At 36.5% G+C, this 19581-nt stretch overlaps 1 protein-coding gene across 1 annotated transcript in view; it reads left to right on the top strand.

Annotated features, from left to right (window-relative positions):
* The window catches only part of LOC115215070 (nucleoporin NUP188 homolog), a 515758-nt gene that overhangs the window by 342519 nt on the left and 153658 nt on the right, over positions 1 to 19581 (top strand). The window contains exons 6-8 of the mRNA XM_029784227.2: positions 1505 to 1645; positions 8492 to 8548; positions 18642 to 18710. Coding sequence (XP_029640087.2) covers positions 1505 to 1645; positions 8492 to 8548; positions 18642 to 18710 — 267 coding nt within the window. The remainder of the gene's footprint in view (positions 1 to 1504; positions 1646 to 8491; positions 8549 to 18641; positions 18711 to 19581) is intronic.

Consider the following 19581-nt stretch of genomic DNA (forward strand, 5'->3'; position numbering starts at 1 on the left):
CATGGTTATACTGGTTTGTTTTCTGCCAACAAATAATGTCCTCCTATAGAGAAATGTTGCTGATATTTTTGAAAACAGAAAATTGGTTTTGCTATAGTTTTATAATGACACAAATTGAATAGAATGACATATACATAAGCTAAACTCTATAAAGTATTATATGATTTGATAATGGCAGTGTGTGTACACATGCATGTGTTTGTTAGTGTATTAGGAACTAACATTTGTCTTCTCAAAAACTACTGTTCTACTGACCTTGAGGTTGACTAACAATAAAAAAAAAATATTAACCAGAGATGTTGTTTTGTGCTTTGACCTTAGCACTAAAGAATCAAAGCCAGAATCTATGCCAGATTGGATAGCTTTCTATTTCAAAAGTTACACCTGACAGAACCATTAACCTGCCAAGCAAAATGCTTAGTGGCATTTCTTTTGGCTTTGCATTCTGAGTTCAAATTCTAAAGAGGTCAACTTTACCTTTCATCTTTTTGGAGTCAATAAAATAAGTACCAGTTGAGTACTGGAGTTAAAGTAATTAACTTACTCTTCCCTTAAAATTGTTGGCCTAGTGACAAAATTAGAAGTATTATTTTTAATGAAGGCAACAATCTAACAGAATCATTAGTGCATTGGACAAAATGCCTTGTAGCATTTCTTTATGTTCTAAGTTGAAATACCACCAAGGTCAACTTTGCTTTCATTCTTTCGAGGTCAATAAAATGAGTACCAATTGAGCACTGGAGCCAATGTAATCAACTAGCACCTCTCCCAGTGTTTTGGGCCTTGTGCCTATAGCAGAAAGTATTATTATAGATTTTTATTTATTTATTTTATTTCTATTAACCATGAAGAAAAAAAGACAAAAGAAAGTATAGAAAGGCAGGTAAAACAATCCAAAGAATCTAATAACTCTTTTTAGTAGAGAAGATATTTTTATAGTAAGTTCTGTAAGATATATTCCTGTGTAAGAATTGATCAAATTAAGATACTATCTTTAAAAAGAATTTAGCAATTTCTATAGATTACATTTTTGAAATTATTTTTCTTCAAATATTTTGAATTGCTTTAGAATAATTAACAATTTGTGAGTTTTTAATTCTATAGCAATCATCAACTTTTACCTTATATTACTCAATAATAGATATTGTAACAGAGAATGGACAGTTTTAAATTTAATTTCCATCAAAATATTTCCATTTTTATTAATTAAATTTTGAGGTTATTATATGAATTGTATTGAAAATTTACATACATGATGTGTCTTCATATCTCAGAAAAAGTCAGTTTAAATGCAATCTCAAACCAAGACTTAATTTAATATTCTTAGCTATATTGATGCTTTTCTTGAGATGTTAATTTTGTTGTAGTTTATTGGATTTACTGTCATTTTTACCACTTGATATTTTTTCATTCAAATTGCCTTATATTTAAATTTTAAACTTAATCTTTTTTTAATTAAATTCACAGTGTAAATTTATTTGCCCTATTTCTGGATTCTTTGCAGCAAATTTTAAACAATGAACAACACACTAAAGGTCTAATGTTAAAGTTACAAGATTACTATTTTAGTGAGCGACTTTATCTGCTGGGTTGCCTTAAATACATAATTAGTAATGGTCAAGAGATCAGCACACATCCTTACCAGGTAAGACTTTTTCTTACTACATATACTCAATTCTAGCTGGAACTAAAGATAATCTGAAGATCATTTTACAAAAAAAAACAGTGTTAATTGCAAACTATATTGTTTTAGTTATATGCAATGTTATTATAATTCATTTCTATCTCTGCTTCTGTGTGGAATATTACTATATTCCAGCTGAATTTACTATTAGAAGTTAATTTTATTATGATATTTTTGTTATATTTTTTGTAATTAAACTATAATATTATATTTTTGTTTTTAGTTATACCTTTACTGTGACAATTATGTAAATTAGTTTCCATTTTAGAGAAGTTATTGCTAACAATTGCTTATATATTCCACATCTTTGAAATTGTCCAAAATTTAACTTATTGGTACTGTTTTATAACCATTGTTTTCTATCAGTATTCAGATATGCCCCAAACTATTATGGATGCATTATCTCAAAAAATGTGCTTTTCATAATTATGCCAGTGGGCCTGCTTTTTTTTATTGGATAAACTTTATTCTAACATATGATATTTAAGGCACCTAAGTGAAAGATGTAAAAGTCTCTCAGTGCATTGCTCAAAGATTTGTATGTTCCTAAGATGCTGCTGTAAATGCTCTATATAAATTGGTAAAGACATCCATTTTCTGAAATATTTGAAAATTCTTTTTCTTTGGCTATATAAAAAGCTGTTTTGCTGGTGAATATAGTTTACAAGAATCAGCATAACAATATATAACAAATATTGATTTATTGTATAATTTCATTAATCAAGCATTGTTTTGTGCATGTGTGTGCATGCAATACTTTCTGTTCCATTATTACAACATAAATCAACTTTGTCTATGATATCAACATGACAGTATGGAATTATGGTATAAAATTATAGTTAATTTTACCAAGAACTTATGGAATGATAGGTATGTTATTAATGTATGTGTATTATACTACTTTAAAAAACATTTCAAATCCATTTATACTGCAAAGAGTATGTTTACATTATTTGAACAAAACTATCCATTTTTTTTTCTCTGCACAAAAACTGAAGAAATTTCTCTATTTTTCCGTGACTCTTATACTTGATTCATATTTTTTGCATGTTCAGATGAATGTGCTGATGAGAAGCAAAAAATATCAAAATCAAAATCTAGTCAATAATATATTGACTAGATTTTTAAAAACATCACATATAATCAAAAGCACTTAGTTATAAATGTGTTGCAATGAAACAGCTTATATTAATAATAGCGGCGGTGTTAACAGCAACAACACTAGTAGTGGTGGTAGTAGTAGTTGTTGTAGTAGTAATTTCTTTAACAAATGATAATTTTTTTTGGTTCATTTAATAATAAATTATTATTGGGAGATGAAAGTGAAAAATACTAGCAACAGTTGGAGCACAACCTTACACACAATCCAAAAGATCGCTCTTCTTTATGAGAGACAGCCCAAATCCAACACAAGACACTGTCAATTCAATAGCATAACTGAAACAGTACATTCTCTGCATTCAACACATCCCTTAATACTTACTCTACAGAACAATAATGTAAACCATGCAAGATATACACTACACAATCACCACCCAATAAAATAATGCAACTCAAATTACATATATGCTCACAAAAGATGAAACATTAGAATAACACCAGTAGCAACAACACAAATATCATAACAATGCAAAATTGATGTAGTTTACATACACAACTGTACTTGCTCAAAAGACAATGATGCAGAACACAGAAATGCACTTGGGGATGCAATGGAAAGTTGCACAAAACTGTTCAAATCATGATAATAAACAATCATGATGATGATGACGATAATTATTCTTTCTACTGAAGACACAAGGCCCTGAAACTTGTAGGGAGGGAACTAGTCGATTACATCAATCCCAGTGTTTCACTGGTACTTAATTTATCGACCCTGAAAGGATGAAATGCAAAGCCAACTTCAGTGGAATTTGAACTCAGAACATAGTAACGGGTGAATAATAAGTGCTTGTGAAAGTCTTGCGCAGAAAGAGTACAAGCACAGGCACAACAAAGTAGCCCAGAACCTTCACTGGCTACTATGCCAGAAGTATGGATATGTGTTAACAGGTGCTTGGTACCAACATACACTGGAAAAGGTAATGAACAAATAGGGGAAGGCAAAAATCCTCTGGGACTTTGACTTCCAGACAGACAAGGTGTTAGAGCATCAAAGGCCAGATGTAGTAACCTTCAGGAGGGACAAACAAAAGCGCTTAATAATCGATGTGGCAGTGTCAGGAGATCAACATATTATCATGAAAGAAAGAGAAAAGATTGATAAATATGGAGGCCTGGGAATTGAGATCGCTAAAATGTGGTAGCTACGAGAGTCAAACATAAAGGTTGTCCCTATTGTCATCAGAGCATTGGATTCAATACCATCCAATTTGAAAAAACATCTAAAAACTTAAGAAATATCCTACAATCCAGGTTTATTGCAAAAATTGGCATTACTTGGAACTGCACACATATTGCGTAAAGTACTCTGTCTGAGGTCCCTGTTGTGACTTAACACACAGTACAAACTGCTGGTACACACATCTTCAATCAGTATCTTCAATCAACAACATCATGATATTGGATACTGTGCAATGTCTTAAATAATAATGATAATAATAATAATAATAATAATAATAATAATAATGTAGTGGACAAGGTGCACCACATGTGCTGTATAATTGATGTCACATGTCCCTTTGACCCACAAATAGTCAGGAAGGAAGGCAAAAAATTAGACATACATAATCCTCTTAAATAGTCCAGCTCTGGAAAATGAAGGTGAAGATAGTGCCAATTATTGTTGGGTCTTTGGGGACAGTAATAGAAGGTATCATGAGGAATATAAAGGAAATTGGAATAGAGTGCCCAGTCGAACTGTTACAAAAGGTTTGCCTCCTTGGCATGGCCAGGATAATCAGGAAAGTATTTGATAGTTGGAAAGAGCAGATAGCATGGGAACATAGCTGCAGGCAGCAAGCCTGCTATGCATGCAAGACTCCAGAAGTTCCAACAAAACCCGAGTTAAAAAGAATGATTTCCTGTTTTTGGCTCAAGGTCAGCAATTTTTTAAGGAGAGTGGGAATAGTCGATTACACTGATCTCAGTGCTCCTCAACTGGTACTTATATTGTCAACCCCACTGAAAGGATGAATGTCAAAGTTGACCTCAGTGGAATTTGAATTTAGAACATAGACCCAAAGGAAATGCTATTAAGCATTTTATCTGCACTAATGATTGTCACCTCACTACCTTAATAATAATTATTGTTATTATTTTCATTATTGTGTGAGAGAGCAGCACATGTCATCAAAGTGACACTGTGGTGTAAATATACAAAGCCCAGTATACCCATCGGAACTACCCATCTGATAAGGGTACACCAGGCACATGCATTACAACCATATATGTGCGACATGGTGATCTCATATCAAGATAAATAGCACATGACCTTGCAGGTGGGACCCAGTTACAATTTATTTCAGGTTAAGTAGCTAATCCTGTTGAAAAAGTCTTGTTTAAAAGGCTTGTTTAAGGATGTTGAAGAAAACCTCCTTGTTTCCAAAAGTGAATTATTCATACCCAAAATTTTCTCAACACATGGCTATGGTGCTCCCTCACTATTTCTTCTCATGATCAGAGATGCACATATTGTCAGCCAATAAAAGTCATGCTCAACTGGTTATGGTCAAACAACTGACAAGTAAATCTGTGGTACTGAGTAGAATAATTGCTGTAGCCCATCTTTTATACCAAGACAAAACATGTATATGATAACACTGCCAATCAGTTAAGATCAGAAGCCATGAGAGCCAGTACCTGGTATTGCATCAAATTGCACCAAGGTCAACTTTGCTTTTCATCCTTTTGGGGTCAATGAAATGAGTACTAGTTGATGTAATTGACTTACCCCCTCCCCCAAAATTTCAGGCCTTGTGCCTATTGTAGGAAGGATTATTATTCACCATCATTTGAAATCCATTGTCTATGTTGGCATGGGTTGGACAGTTTGAACAAGGCTGGTAAGCTGAGGGGCTGCACCAGACTCCAGTCTGATTTGGCATGGTTTCTTCAACTGGATACTCTTCCTAACGCCAACCACTCTGAGAACTGTCAGCATATTGCCAATGGTCTCAGTCATTTGTCATTGCCTCCATGAGGCCCAATGCTCAAAAGGTTCTTTTTACATGCCACTGGCACAGGTGCTAATTACACAGTATTAGCATTAGTCACATTCCTCCATGAGGCCCAGTGCTCAAGAGATGTATTTTGCATGCCACCGACACAGGCACCAGTTACATGACTCTAGCATCAACCACAACTGCAATTTCACTTGGCTTGACAGATTTTCTCAAGCATGGCATTAATCATTGCCTCTGTGAGGCATAACGTTTGAAGATCATGCTTCACCACCTTGTCTCATGTCTTCCTGGGATTACCTCTACCACAGTTTCTCTCCACAGTTAGAGATTGGCATTCTTTACACAACTGTCCTTGTACATATGCATCACATGACCATACTAGTACATTTGTCACTCTTGTACATCACATATGATGCCACTTATGCTCAACTTAGCTCTCAAGATATTTACATTCTGTTGTACATGCATACTGACATTGCACATCCAGCAAAGCATGCTAGCTTCATTTCTTTGAAGCCTACGCATGTCCTCGGTGGTCACAGCCCATGTTTCACTGTTGTGTAGCATAGCTGTTTGCACGTAGGCATCATACAGTCTGCCTTTCACTCTAAGAGATAGGCTTTTTGTTGACAACAAAGGTAGAAGCTCTCTGAACTTTGCCCAGCCTGTTCTAACAACTACACTCTCAGGGCATCCACCTCCACTGCTAACTTGGTCACCTAGATAACAGAAGCAATTAGCTACCTCTAACATATCCCTGGCATTTGTAGGAGTGTATTTTCTATACACTTTTAGTGTTCATTGTACCTATGCACCTTTCAAACACAAAAACTATTTTCTGTTAACCTTCCTCTGATATTGCTGTACCTCTTATGTGTCCATAGCTTCCTCTGGGTACATCTTATGCAATTTCTACCTATGTCTTTCCTACAGATCAAGCAGGGCCATCTACCTGAAGGGATTTGTGATTAGTCTTCTCTTAAATAAAAGTAGATATGAAAATGAGGAAAATGGTCCTCATTCTAGACCACAAGTTGTGGTTTGTTAGGAAGCAAAATTAAACTGAGTACAACACCAATTTTGTGAAACAACAGATCATCATCATTGTAATAATCCTTACTACTCTAGGCACAAAGCATATAATAGCAGAGAGAGGGCTAATGTTGTGGAACGATTCTGACCACTCCCAACTGACTAAAAGTGGAATGACACATTGCTGTAATATAAAGAACTGTCAGCAATTGGAAAGCAGTTCACTGTGAACCACTGGCAAAGAGCATTTAACCTCGTGTAACAGTGATAGTAGTGCATTGTGTGAATGCTTTCTTTTCCCCCTGCTTCATTAAATTATTTATCCAACATCAGGATATAAAAGTCAATTACATTGACCCCAGTGCTCAACTATTATTTTATCAACCTTAAAAGGATGAAAGGCAAATTCAACCTCAGCAAAATTTGAACTCAAATCATAAAGACAAACAAAATACTGTTAAGCATTTTGTCTGTTGTGTCAATGATTCTGCCAGCTCACAACCTTAACCCTTTCGTTACTATATTTCTGACCAAAACTATGTGTTTCAATTAATTTCTAACATAATCATAAATTTAGTCTGGTTTCATTAAACAACTATAACATTTTTATATATCAATATATTAACGTGAATTTTGGAAGATAATTTAATGAAATGTTCTCAACCAATTCTATACTATAATTTTTGTCACAAAGTGACTCTAATTGCAGGTAGATACAAGTAAATTCAACAAAATATAAAATTATTAAAATTTTGTTCAAACATCGCTATAGAAAATGGGTTATTAGCTAATATTCAATTGGGTATACAACAAAATTTTACGATAGAATTTGTTATTCTGGGTAACTTTCTGATATCCATAATAATATTTATGGCAAAACAGTCTTAATTTCATTTAAGGTTATGGGAATCCACTAACTATCCTTTCTTTCGTTTTGTTTACATTTAGCGTAACGGTTCGTTTCCGCCGTAATGAGTTCAAATAGGCTCATTCGAAAAAGTAAAAAGAAATAGTCTAAGGCTTTACTCTTCTGGGAAAGTCTGTGGCTTGGTCCAGTTTCTTCAGAAAAATCACCGAAAGAAACAGTTTTTAAATTTTCACTCCATTCAGGTGCCAATTCATTTTCTTTATCGCTGTCGGAGCTCTCGGATTCACTGTTTTCACTTTCGGAAAATGAAACATCAGATTCATTATCAAATACCACATGCTTTTTTTTTTCAGTCATAGAGTTAGATTTATCAAGGTCTTCAGTAGAAAATCCTTTGAATTCTGACTCGCTGCTTGATATAATAAAATTTGTATCCATTTTTTGTCAGAATTACAAATATTGAAAACACAATAGGAACAAATTTCGGAAAAAAATCTCCCAAAATTCACGGAAGTAAAATTACACTTCGATCATTGTACTCAACTGTAGATAAACTGTTTACGAAGTATAATCACTTGTTTTCACGAATGTACTAAAGAGATTTGCTCTGATATTCTCATTTAAATATGAATAGGTAAATACGGGCAGGTTTGGGCAGTTTGGTCACATTAACCAAAATTTTTTTCGGGCGGTTTGGTAACGAAAGGGTTAATCATAATAATGATGATGATAATACTAATATTGAAGGAGTGAAAATAAATTTTAGGATTTCTTTTCAAACAGGATGTTTATTATGAATTTCTTACATCACTACAGAAAGAAAATCAGCTCATCAAAAGTGTAAGTATTTGGTTTAAATTTTTTATCTAGAACAACCGTATTTATATTTTATTTCATTTTAAATAACAATAACTAAATACATGTGAAGAACATTTGTAACCAAAGTGATGAATTTGGAAGACATGTAAAATCAGTTGTTCAGAAAAGGTGTTAGCAGAGTGTTCTAAAGGAAAACATTGTTATAGAAAAGTAAATGTATTTAGGTATAAGGTGGAAGAAACAGATTGGATAGAGAAATACTAACAGCTTAATCAGCTGTAGCCTCACAGGAGCTATAAAGCAATTTGAGAATTCTTAAATATAGAATCTATTGTATTATAGGTAGAGTATAAAATCGCAAGTTCCAGTGGATCCTAAGGTGAGATGAAAAACAAAAGAGTTAGTATCAAATTGGTTGTATTTTGCAATTAAGTAGATACACTTGAAAATATTCCATGTGGGTAAACATTATCAGCTTTTGTTGTTCACATATATATTTATTAAATTGCTTTAGAATATTTGTGGTTTTATAGTTTGCCTACTTCAGACAGTTAAAAAGAACAAGAAATAATAAAATTATACATTTCATTTTTATATGATTTATATTTGCATTTGCCAATTATGATTTTTATTTATGTGTATTCTTTCTTGCATTTTATGAATAGGAAAGTATATACAATCATGAAGAAAAACATTTTATCGATATTTCTATTCACTCTATGGAATCATATGAATAAAATGAATAGCCAGCATACAATCTATTATATACATATATGTATACATATATATCATTGTTTTTTCTACTGGTTTCTCAATAGCCTCTCTTCTCATAACTTTAAAACTTTCATCTCTGTTGCAATGGAGCTCTTCAATCAATCAATTCTTGAATAATGGAAAAGTATTTTCATACTTGCTGGATTTGAACTAAGTTTTATATGTCCATCCAGTTGTTTCCAAACCAGTTTGGAAAACACAATCACAGCCATTTCATAAATTTATAAATATCATTAATTACTTTCATTTTTCTGTATTGACCATATCTTTATATTTGCATTATTGGCAGTGAAAAATAATTAATTCTTATAAGATAGTATAATACTATAGAATACGTGTTGCCTGCTCATCATACATTATGACAAAGATATTGCATATATTTCAAAACTAACTGTTGTCAGATACAACACTCAAAAGATTTCAGAACTACATCATTTTCATGAGTAAAATTCATGTAAAAGATAATGTAGAAAACTTCATCTTTTAAAAGTACAAACTTAATTTTCATGCTTTATCTCTCACTATAGCCGATATTTCCTTCTCTAGCTACTTAACAAGAAACTAATCAATCATGTGACAATTATCCATCTACTACTCCATCATTTCAGAAAATTTCGCAATAAGTAAATTGCTTCTAGTTACAACTAGTTTTCATTAATGGACATAATTGGTATTATTTTTTAATTAATTATGCTATTTCAATGTTAGAATGTTCTTGGATTCAGTGGAAAGCTATTTGTTGATTTTTGCAGTGTATGACTTTTAATAAAACCCTTTCAAGCAAACTATTACTAGGTGTTACATTAAATATCATCATCATCATCATCATCATCGTTTAGCGTCCGCTTTCCATGCTAGCATGGGTTGGACGGGTCAACTGGGGTCTGTGAAGCTGGAAGGCTTCGTCAGGCCCAGTCAGATCTGGCAGTGTTTCTACGGCTGGATGCCCTTCCTAACGCCAACCACTCCGTGAGTGTAGTGGGTGTTTTTTACGTGCCACCTGCACAGGTGCCAGACAGAGCTGGCGAACGGCCACGAACGGATGGTGCTTTTACGTGTCACCGGCACGGGGCCAGGCGATGCTGGCAACGGACACAAACGGATGGTGCTTTTACGTGCCACCGACACGGGGCCAGACTGAGCTGGCAACTGGCCACGAACGGACGGTGCTTTTACGTGTCACCGGCACGGGGGCCAGCCGAGGCTGGCAACGGACGCGAATGGATGGTGCTTTTACGTGCCACCGACACGGTTGCCAGACAGAGCTGGCAAACGGCCACGAGCGGACGGTGCTTTTACGTGTCACCGGCACGGGGGCCAGCCGAGGCTGGCAACGGACACGAACGGATGGTGCTTTTACGTGCCACCGACACGGGGCCTGACAGAGCTGGCAAACGGCCACGAACAGATGGTGCTTTTACGTGCCACCGACACGGGGCCAGACAGAGCTGGCAAACGGCCACGAACGGACGGTGCTTTTACGTGTCACCGGCATGGGGCCAGGCGAGGCTGGCAACGAACACGAACGGATGGTGCTTTTACGTGCCACCGACACGGGGCCAGGCAGAGCTGGCAAACGGCCACGAGCGAATGGTTCTTTTACGTATCACCGGCACGGGTGCCAGACGAGGCTGACAGTGGACACGAATCGATGGGTCACTTAACCCCTGCTTTCTGATATATGATTTGATTTTGATTGTTCTCACTGGTCTTGCCGGGTCTTCTCGCGCACAGCATACTTCTATAAGTCTCGGTCTCTGGTCATTTCCTTGGTGAGACCTAGAGTTCGAAGGTCGTGCTTCACCACCTCGACCCAGGTTTTCCTGGGTCTACCTCTTCCACAGGTCCCCTCAACTGCCAGGGTGTGGCACTTTTTCACACACCTATCTTCATCCATTCTCACCACATGACCATACCAGCGCAATCGTCTCTCTTGCACACAACATCTGATTCCTCTTAGGTCCAACTTTTCTCTCAAGGTACTTACACTCTGTCGACTATGAACACTGACATTACACATCCAACGGAGCATACTAGCTTCATTTCTCGCAAGCTTATGCATGTCCTCAGCAGTCACGGCCCATGTTTCACTGCCATGTAGCATGGCTGTTCGTACACATGCATCATACAGTCTGCCTTTTACTCTGAGCGAGAGGCCTTTAGTCACCAGCAGAGGTAAGAGCTCCCTGAACTTTGCCCAGGCTATTCTTACTCTAGCCGTTACACTTTCAGCACACCCACCCCCACTACTGACTTGGTCACCAAGATAACGGAAGCTATCAACTACTTCTTGTTTTTTCCCCTGGAAAGTGACGGAAGTTGTTTTCTGCAGATTTTCAGAGGTTAATGCTCCCGAGCATCTGCCACATACAAAAACCATCTTCCTAGTTAGCCTTCCTATGACATTGCTGCACCTCTTATGTGTCCATAGCTTACACATGGTGCATCTTATAGAGTTTCTACCTACACCTTTTCTACAGATCGAGCAGGGCCATCTACCTGAAGGCGTTTGTGATTTGTCTACCTTCCTACTTATTAGGACTTTGGTTTTAGCTAGGTTGACTCTAAGGCCCTTCGATTCTAAACCATGCTTCCACACCTGAAACTTCTTCTCCAGTTCTGATAATGACTCAGCAATTAGAGCAAGGTCATCAGCATAAAGGAGCTCCCAGGGGCATCCTGTCTTGAATTCCTCCGTTATTGCCTGGAGGACTATGATAAATAGGAGGGGGCTGAGGACTGAGCCTTGGTGGACCCCTACCTCTACCCAGAATTCTTCACTGTACTCATTTCCAACCCTCACCTTACTAGCAGCGTCCCTGTACATGGCTTGCACAGCTCTCACTAACCATTCTTCTATTCCTAGTTTCCTCGTTGACCACCATATGAGGAATCGGGGGACCCTGTCGAAGGCTTTCTCCATGTCAACAAAAGCCAGGTACAGGGCCTTATCTTTGGCTAGGTATTTCTCCTGCAGCTGCCTTACCAGGAATATAGCATCAGTGGTACTTTTCCCTGGGACGAAACCAAACTGCATCTCATCTAAACTAACTCTCTCTCTAATTAGTTGGCTTATGACCCTCTCTGTAACCTTCATCACCTGATCCAACAGCTTGATACCTCTGTAATTATTTGTATCTAGGGCATCACCTTTACCTTTGTAGCAGTTGACTATTATGCTGCTACACCAGTCATTGGGTATGACTCCTTCATGTATCACCTGATTAACTATACAGGTGACTAGGCTATAGCCGACACTACCAGATATTTTGAGCATCTCTGCAGTGATACCTGATGGGCCTGGGGCTTTCCCTGTCTTCATGCTTCTAATTGCCTTAGCTACTAAGGAACTATCAACCCTGATAGCTGGTCCCTCTGTTGGGTCAACATTCGGCAGACTCTCTTTATCCCATTCATTTTCTTTATTCAGCAACCTTTCATAGTGGCGTCTCCAAGCCTCTCTCTTTGCATCCTCGTTTAGTGCAAGTGAACCATCTTCCATGCGAACACACTTCTCTCTCACACACTGTCTTGCAACGCGAAACACCTCCAGTCTTTGGTCCTCACGGCGCAGAACATTGGCAGATTTTTTCTTATCTGCTTCCCCTCTGGCTAGATAGACCTGTCTCCTAGCTTCCCTTTTAGCAGTCTGATACAGTTCCCTGCTACCACCATTCTTCCAGTGCTTCCAAGTCTGTCTCTTTTCTCTAATAGCCCTGTCTACGACACTGTTCCACCACCACGTTACCTTGGGACGAGAGGGGACTTTGCACCAGCCACAGATTTGGTCAGTGGCTCTCAGCAGGTTGTCCCTTAGAAACGTCCAGTTGTCCTCTACCCCATGTGATACACTATCCCCTTCTACTTCGTCAAAGGCTTCAAGTAACATGTCTCTAAATCTCTGTCCATTCACAGGATCCTTAAGCTTCCAGATCCTTCTTCTCCATGTTGGTCGTCTTCTGGTTGTCCTCCTACTCCTGATCCTAAAGTCACTAACTACCAGTCTATGTTGTGGGGTGCATTCTTCGCCTGGGAAGGTTTTGGCATTTATAAGTAGCCATTTCTCTCTTTGCCTGGCAAGGATGTAGTCAATTTGGCTGGTATGTTGGCCCGATCGGTAGGTGACTAGGTGGCTGGTAGGTTTCCTGAAGTTAGTGTTGCAAATCATAAGATTATTTGCATCGCAGAACTCCAGCAGCCTGGTTCCCTCCTCGTTGCGGGAACCAGAGCCATAGCCTCCATGTACGCCGTGGAAGCCCCCAGCATGTCGTCCAACGTGACCATTGAAGTCACCAGCCACAAAGAGAAGGTCTCTGTCGTTCGTCAACGAGGTAGTCTGCAGTAGAGTGTCATAGAATCGGTCTTTCTGTCCATCAGGTAGCCCCGACTGAGGAGCATAGGCTGATATAATGGTTGCTAAACTATGATGAAGCGCTAATCTAATCTTAAGTATTCTGTCGCATACTCTGATTACCTCAATTACTTTATCTACCCATTTCTCAGCGATAAGTATACCCACGCCTCCAACCCCGTCAGTGTTCCCTGCCCAGAAAATCTTGTACCTGTGTTCCTTGCCTGTGAGGAACCTAGCAGAACCTCCTCTCCACTTTACTTCTTGCATGCAACATATATCCACACGTCTCCGTTCAAGCATCTCAACTATCTCGCCAGACCTACCTTTCAGTGTGCCAACGTTGAGGGTGCCAACCCTGAGGGTGTGGGAGGTATGGGCCCTAGAGACCCTGCGTCGGTGGACAGTAGCTTCATGTACCTGAAAAGAAAGCTCGCATTTGGCAGAATTCATGAGCAAGTAATACAGTAGCCTTCAATTCAACCTGTATAACACTACCCATTCATATTTTGCACTGTATGATCATTACCTTACAATAAAACATAATTGTTTTTCAAACAAATTTATTAGCTTCTATTTTTTTTTTTTATAGAAATAGCATATTCTAATTAACTGAATAATAGTCAAAGCAATTAACTTTTTGATAATTAGATCACAATAATTAATTTAGAATTCAGTGACTGATTTTTTTTTCTTCCAATTATTATTTATTTTAATATACATTTGGTATTGTGAGAGATAATGAAAATTAAAATTAATTATTATAACAGTCAAATTTTTGAAGCCTTTTACTTATTCAATTTGGTAACTGACCTCAATCTTGATGAGTCATAAGAAATGTCATGATATGGCTTTTTATATGAAAAGTTTTTCTTTCATTATGCCAAAAATCTTTTTAGGTATCTTTTGTCGTTTACTTGTCTGTCATTAGACTATGGCCATGCTGGAGCATCACCTTGAATAATTTTTTGCTGAATGAATCAACCCCAGGACTTATTTTTATTTTTTAAGTCTGGTACTTATTCTATCAGTTGCTTTTTGTTGAACTATTAATTTATGGAGACGCGAATACACCAACACCAATTGTCAAGTGATGGCGGGGGAAGAAACACAGACACACACACACACACACACACACACACAAGACAGTCTTCTTTCAGTTTCTGTCTCCCGAATTCACTCACAAGGCTATAATAGAAGACTGCAATAGGAAACACTTGCCCAAGTTGCTACACAGTGGGACTGAGACATGAATTATGTGGTTGGGAAGCAAGCTTCTTTATTTCATTACATTTGCCATAAAGGCATAATACAGATGGAAACAAGCTTCTTACCACACAACTATTTTTATGCCTATAAATATTTTAGAAGTATTGCTGTTGATTCATTTGACTAAAAGTTCTTCAAGGTGGTGCCCCAGTATGACTGCAGTCTAATACCTGAAACAGATAAAAGATAAAGATATTGAGGGAAATTTTTATTGAATTATCTTACTGTATCACATATTTGAACAGTAAACTGTAGAATTAGGATACTAAAACAGTAGTAGAATCAGGAAATTAGTGAAGGTGTATATATTGCCAAGTGAAAAGTTCAAAAGTTCATGAATTGGACTAAGTTAGGATCCAGTGTTAGGTTCTGCTTGAAACATCACATTTGTCCTCTACCAACAATGTATTTTTTACAAAATTTCTACTGCAATTATCTTACATATGTGAAAAAATATAAACTAAACCACTTCTTAGTACCTGAATAGTTGTGGTTATATATTATATATCTGATAATCATTTGTAGTATTTGTTTATTTAATTCTTTTTCTTTGGTTGCTTTCATCTTGTGTTTTTAACACAAACCAATGTTCTTAACCACTATACCACAGCCTATTGAAGAAGAGTTTTGAGATCAAATCTCTGCTGAAAGTTATGTAGAAACATGGCACCTAAGTATAATAGTAGAATAGTCATGACAGAGCTATGATGTAGATAGACGAACATAAGAGAGAGTTTAGTTCAAATTATTTCTTTAATTTCAGTATTTCTTTCTTCAGTTACATTATTAGATTAACCAATCTGTTTTCCTTCTAAAATTTGCATAATTAGTGTGTGTGTGTGAATGAGAGAGAATATTTTGCTCTGGTGTTTCACATTAAATTTAGTTATCACAAGTGAAAAAAAGAAAAAAAAATGCTTTCAATTTTCTTTTTCAAAAATTTCAAATTACATTTTATTAGCATTTCTCTTGAAAGTAATGCAACCTTACAATATAACCAATATTACTAAAAGAAGAAAAATGTTATTTCACAGAAGTGTGGCAACAACAAATGCTCCTTAGCAGAGAGTCTAGTAATTTTACCCTCACTTGCCAGCATTACAAGAATCAAGATTTTCTTTCTGACATTTTATTATTGCCACCTGTTAGTTATGAGAACTTAAGAGATCATCTTAATCATCATCGTAGATGTAAATTATTGATTTCATTCCTATCTTACTCTCATGGGCATACACCAAATAAACAGAGGAAATTATTTTATTTTCAAATCATTAATGGAATTTTCATTTTTCTTCTTTTACCTGTAAAAGGAAGTTGTTTGATTGTTATAACAGTATGAATTATGAAATTCAAAAGAGGCTCTGCAGCTTAATTTTTCCTTGCAGATACCAGGATATTAAGCTGTATTTATGACAGTGTAGAAATTTGCAGTTGGTGGGCAGGGAAGAAAAATTCCTTTTTGTTGTTTATCTCTTTTTATTTGGCAAAAAGTTTGGCTTTTCTTTAAAAGCTGTAAAGAAAGAGATGGAAACAAACACAAGGATATCATTGGTATTACAAAAATCATATATTCTTAATAAAGTATGCATTATTATGCATAGCTATTTTGCTTCTTTTGCAAAACAAGTAGAATAAGGAATATTAATTCATCATAAATTAATCTATAAATTAGTATATAGATTTCCATAGGCTGCTTCTTCAAAAGGTAGTTTTATAAAACTTGTCTTACCTTCACAATTCTGGAATTGGTCAAGCTTGAAACTAAAAATTCAATTAAGTAACATACATATTACTTTGGTAGATTGATCCATCAACAAGTCTTATGCAAAATTACACTTAGGTTTCCTTAAGTAATAAAATATGCAGTTCTGGGAACAACACTTTTCTATTAATAAAATAGATCTTATGTCTTAGCAAAAGATATTACTTTTAAGAGGTTCTCAACTGATGTAGATATGTATGCAGTGATTGTACATGTAGTGTCAGGAATTGTAAAGATTGAGTTGTTACATTGTTATTTCTTTATTTTGGCCATTAAAAACTGTTTTATGTTCTTTACTATGCCTGTTGTGAATGTTGTATATAATAGCTGTAGGCACAGTATGACTAAAAGGTTGACAAATTCACTTTGCAACAAGGTTCCATATTCAATCCTACTCTATGGCATCCTGGGCTAATGTCATTTTATTATAACCTTAGCCTAACTCATAACTTTTGAATGAAATTCAGGAGATGGAAACTGTATAGCAGTCCATCAGGTGTACTTGTAATTCAAAACATACAATCTTGTCACTCACTGTGTTAAACTTATTCTACAATAGAATTACATTAAGGATACTTGTGTCTGTTGATGGCTCAACTATTTACATGTTAATTCAGGAGTAGGCCATTCAGTTGATCAAACAGCTGAATCCTTATTGTAAAACAACATAGATCCTCTACCTCATAATAGCAAGTATCTTTGTCTTTTCTGTGTGTGTGTGTGTGAAATTGTTATTTAGTGTTGCTGGTAAGAGGGTAGATGGTGGGTTTGTCAGTCTATTTGTTTGCAATAGGGTTTTTAGGCAGTAGTGTTGAAATTTGAAACTTGTGTAGTTTTTCTGTTTTGCACAGCTGTATTGTGTTGTGATGATAATGAATAGATGATCACAGGAGAGTACAAATTGTTAACCCTGTAATCATGGTAACTAATAATGTAATGTGTAAACAGTTGTTATCTCAATTGTACATCTAGTTTTTCCTTACTGCCTTGAGTTAGATGTGTCCAATTCAGCATAGCATTTCTGCACTTATCACATATCTTCATAGTTTCCTTGCGAAATCCAATATCTTTAGATCATTCTTTCCAAGTATTCTTTAATCTTCCGTTTCTGCACTTGTTTACAAATATATGTTAGAAATTGGTAACAGTGGCTAAAATATATGTCATAGCTGTCTGGCCTTTATAATGAAATATATCTTCAGTAATATATGTAAGGAAAATTGTCTTGATGGTATTATATCACCTTTAGTGTTATCTGTCTTATTTTTGTACCAGAATGTGTTATGTATGATAAGCCTACTCAGTATGTATGGTACTGAGTTGTAGCTGGATTTTGGGTAAGTGGGATTTTAGAAATGTGTGGAGAAATTTGCTACTGTTAATCTCTAACCTATGCTTGTTAAAAATATGAAAGTAGAGTTGTATACGTCCCTAAAACAATAATTGCTGAAGGACTTAATTCATGGCCATGTTGTTAGTAGTTCATCACCTTTACCTAAGTCATTATATTTCCTAATCTGATAAATATAACTAGCAAAAATGCTTGTTCTAAAATCTCTCCAAGAGATTAATGCAGTAGTTGTACCGACAAGTAATATTTGTAGCCACTTTAACATGGCTGTTTGAGCAGACTATACTGCAATTTTTTAACCCCAAGAGGACATCTCTAGCTGGTTAATGATGCACAGCTGCATCCGATAAAATTGCAAGCAGGGGAGTGAACCCCTACCATCTCCTAGTGACTGGTCCTGTCGCTAGGAGATGGTAAGGGTTCACTCCCCTGCTCGCAATTTTATCGGATGCTGCTGTGCATCGTTAACTAGCTAATGCCCTCTTGGGGTTAAAAAATCACAGTAAAGTCCACTCCAATGGACAGCCATGTTAAAGTGGCTACGAATATTACTTATAAATATACCTAACATTAATTTATTACAAAATATTTATATTATATTTAACAGCTTGAGTCCCAACATGATGCTTGCTATGATGCTGATACACCAACTTGGGAAACGCATGGACCCCTTATGGTAATGTCATAGCTTTTGTTATTTATTATTACATTACTCTCTCTCTCTCTCTCTCTCTCTCTCTCTCTCTCTCTCCCTCTCCCTCTTAAACATACACACACCACTTATCATGGAGAAATTATTGTATACAATAATCCACAGGTTTCATATAATGCAACTATATAATGGCCATAACAATAGTTGGCAAGAACATCTGATATACAAGGTGGTATCAAAAATTTCCCGGACTAGTTCTGTAGCATGCCAGTGGATGGCAGCACCCGGTTGCATGCACAGTGAAAGCTAGTAGTGTGCCAAGTGACATTGCTGTGTTTACTTCGCAAGTTGTGAAATTTGTGTTTTTGTGATCATGTGTATGCTGTAGTCTGCGATTTTGTCATGGACATAAACAAAGAGCCAATGTGAAATTTTACGTTAAAGTTGGGAAGTCTGCTACAGAAACATTGACCATGCCTCAGCAAGCTTACAGCGATGAGGCAATTGGTTATACGCAATGTTTTGAGTGGCATGAGCACTTCAAAAGCATAAGAATGACCCTGGAAGACCTACCACAAGCACCACTCCTGGAAGTGTGGTATTGTGCAGTGAGACTTTATCCCTCAAGGCCAGACCATCAGTCAAGTGTTCCACTGCAATATTTTGGAGTGTATGAGGGAGGACATTTGGCAAAAGTGACATGATCTTTGAAGTGTGAAGGATTGAATTCTTCACAACAACAATGTACCCTGTCACTGAGCTCTCCTCACTCGTGAGTTTCTCACCAAAAGCAACATGGTATCACTTCTGCACCCTCACTATTTACCAGATTGAGCACTTGCGGACTTCCATCTCTTCCCCAAGATGAAAATGCAGCTCAAAGGTCGCTGTTTTA

The sequence above is a fragment of the Octopus sinensis genome, linkage group LG1, assembly GCF_006345805.1.
Source record: "Octopus sinensis linkage group LG1, ASM634580v1, whole genome shotgun sequence".
Lineage (NCBI taxonomy): Eukaryota > Metazoa > Mollusca > Cephalopoda > Octopoda > Octopodidae > Octopus > Octopus sinensis.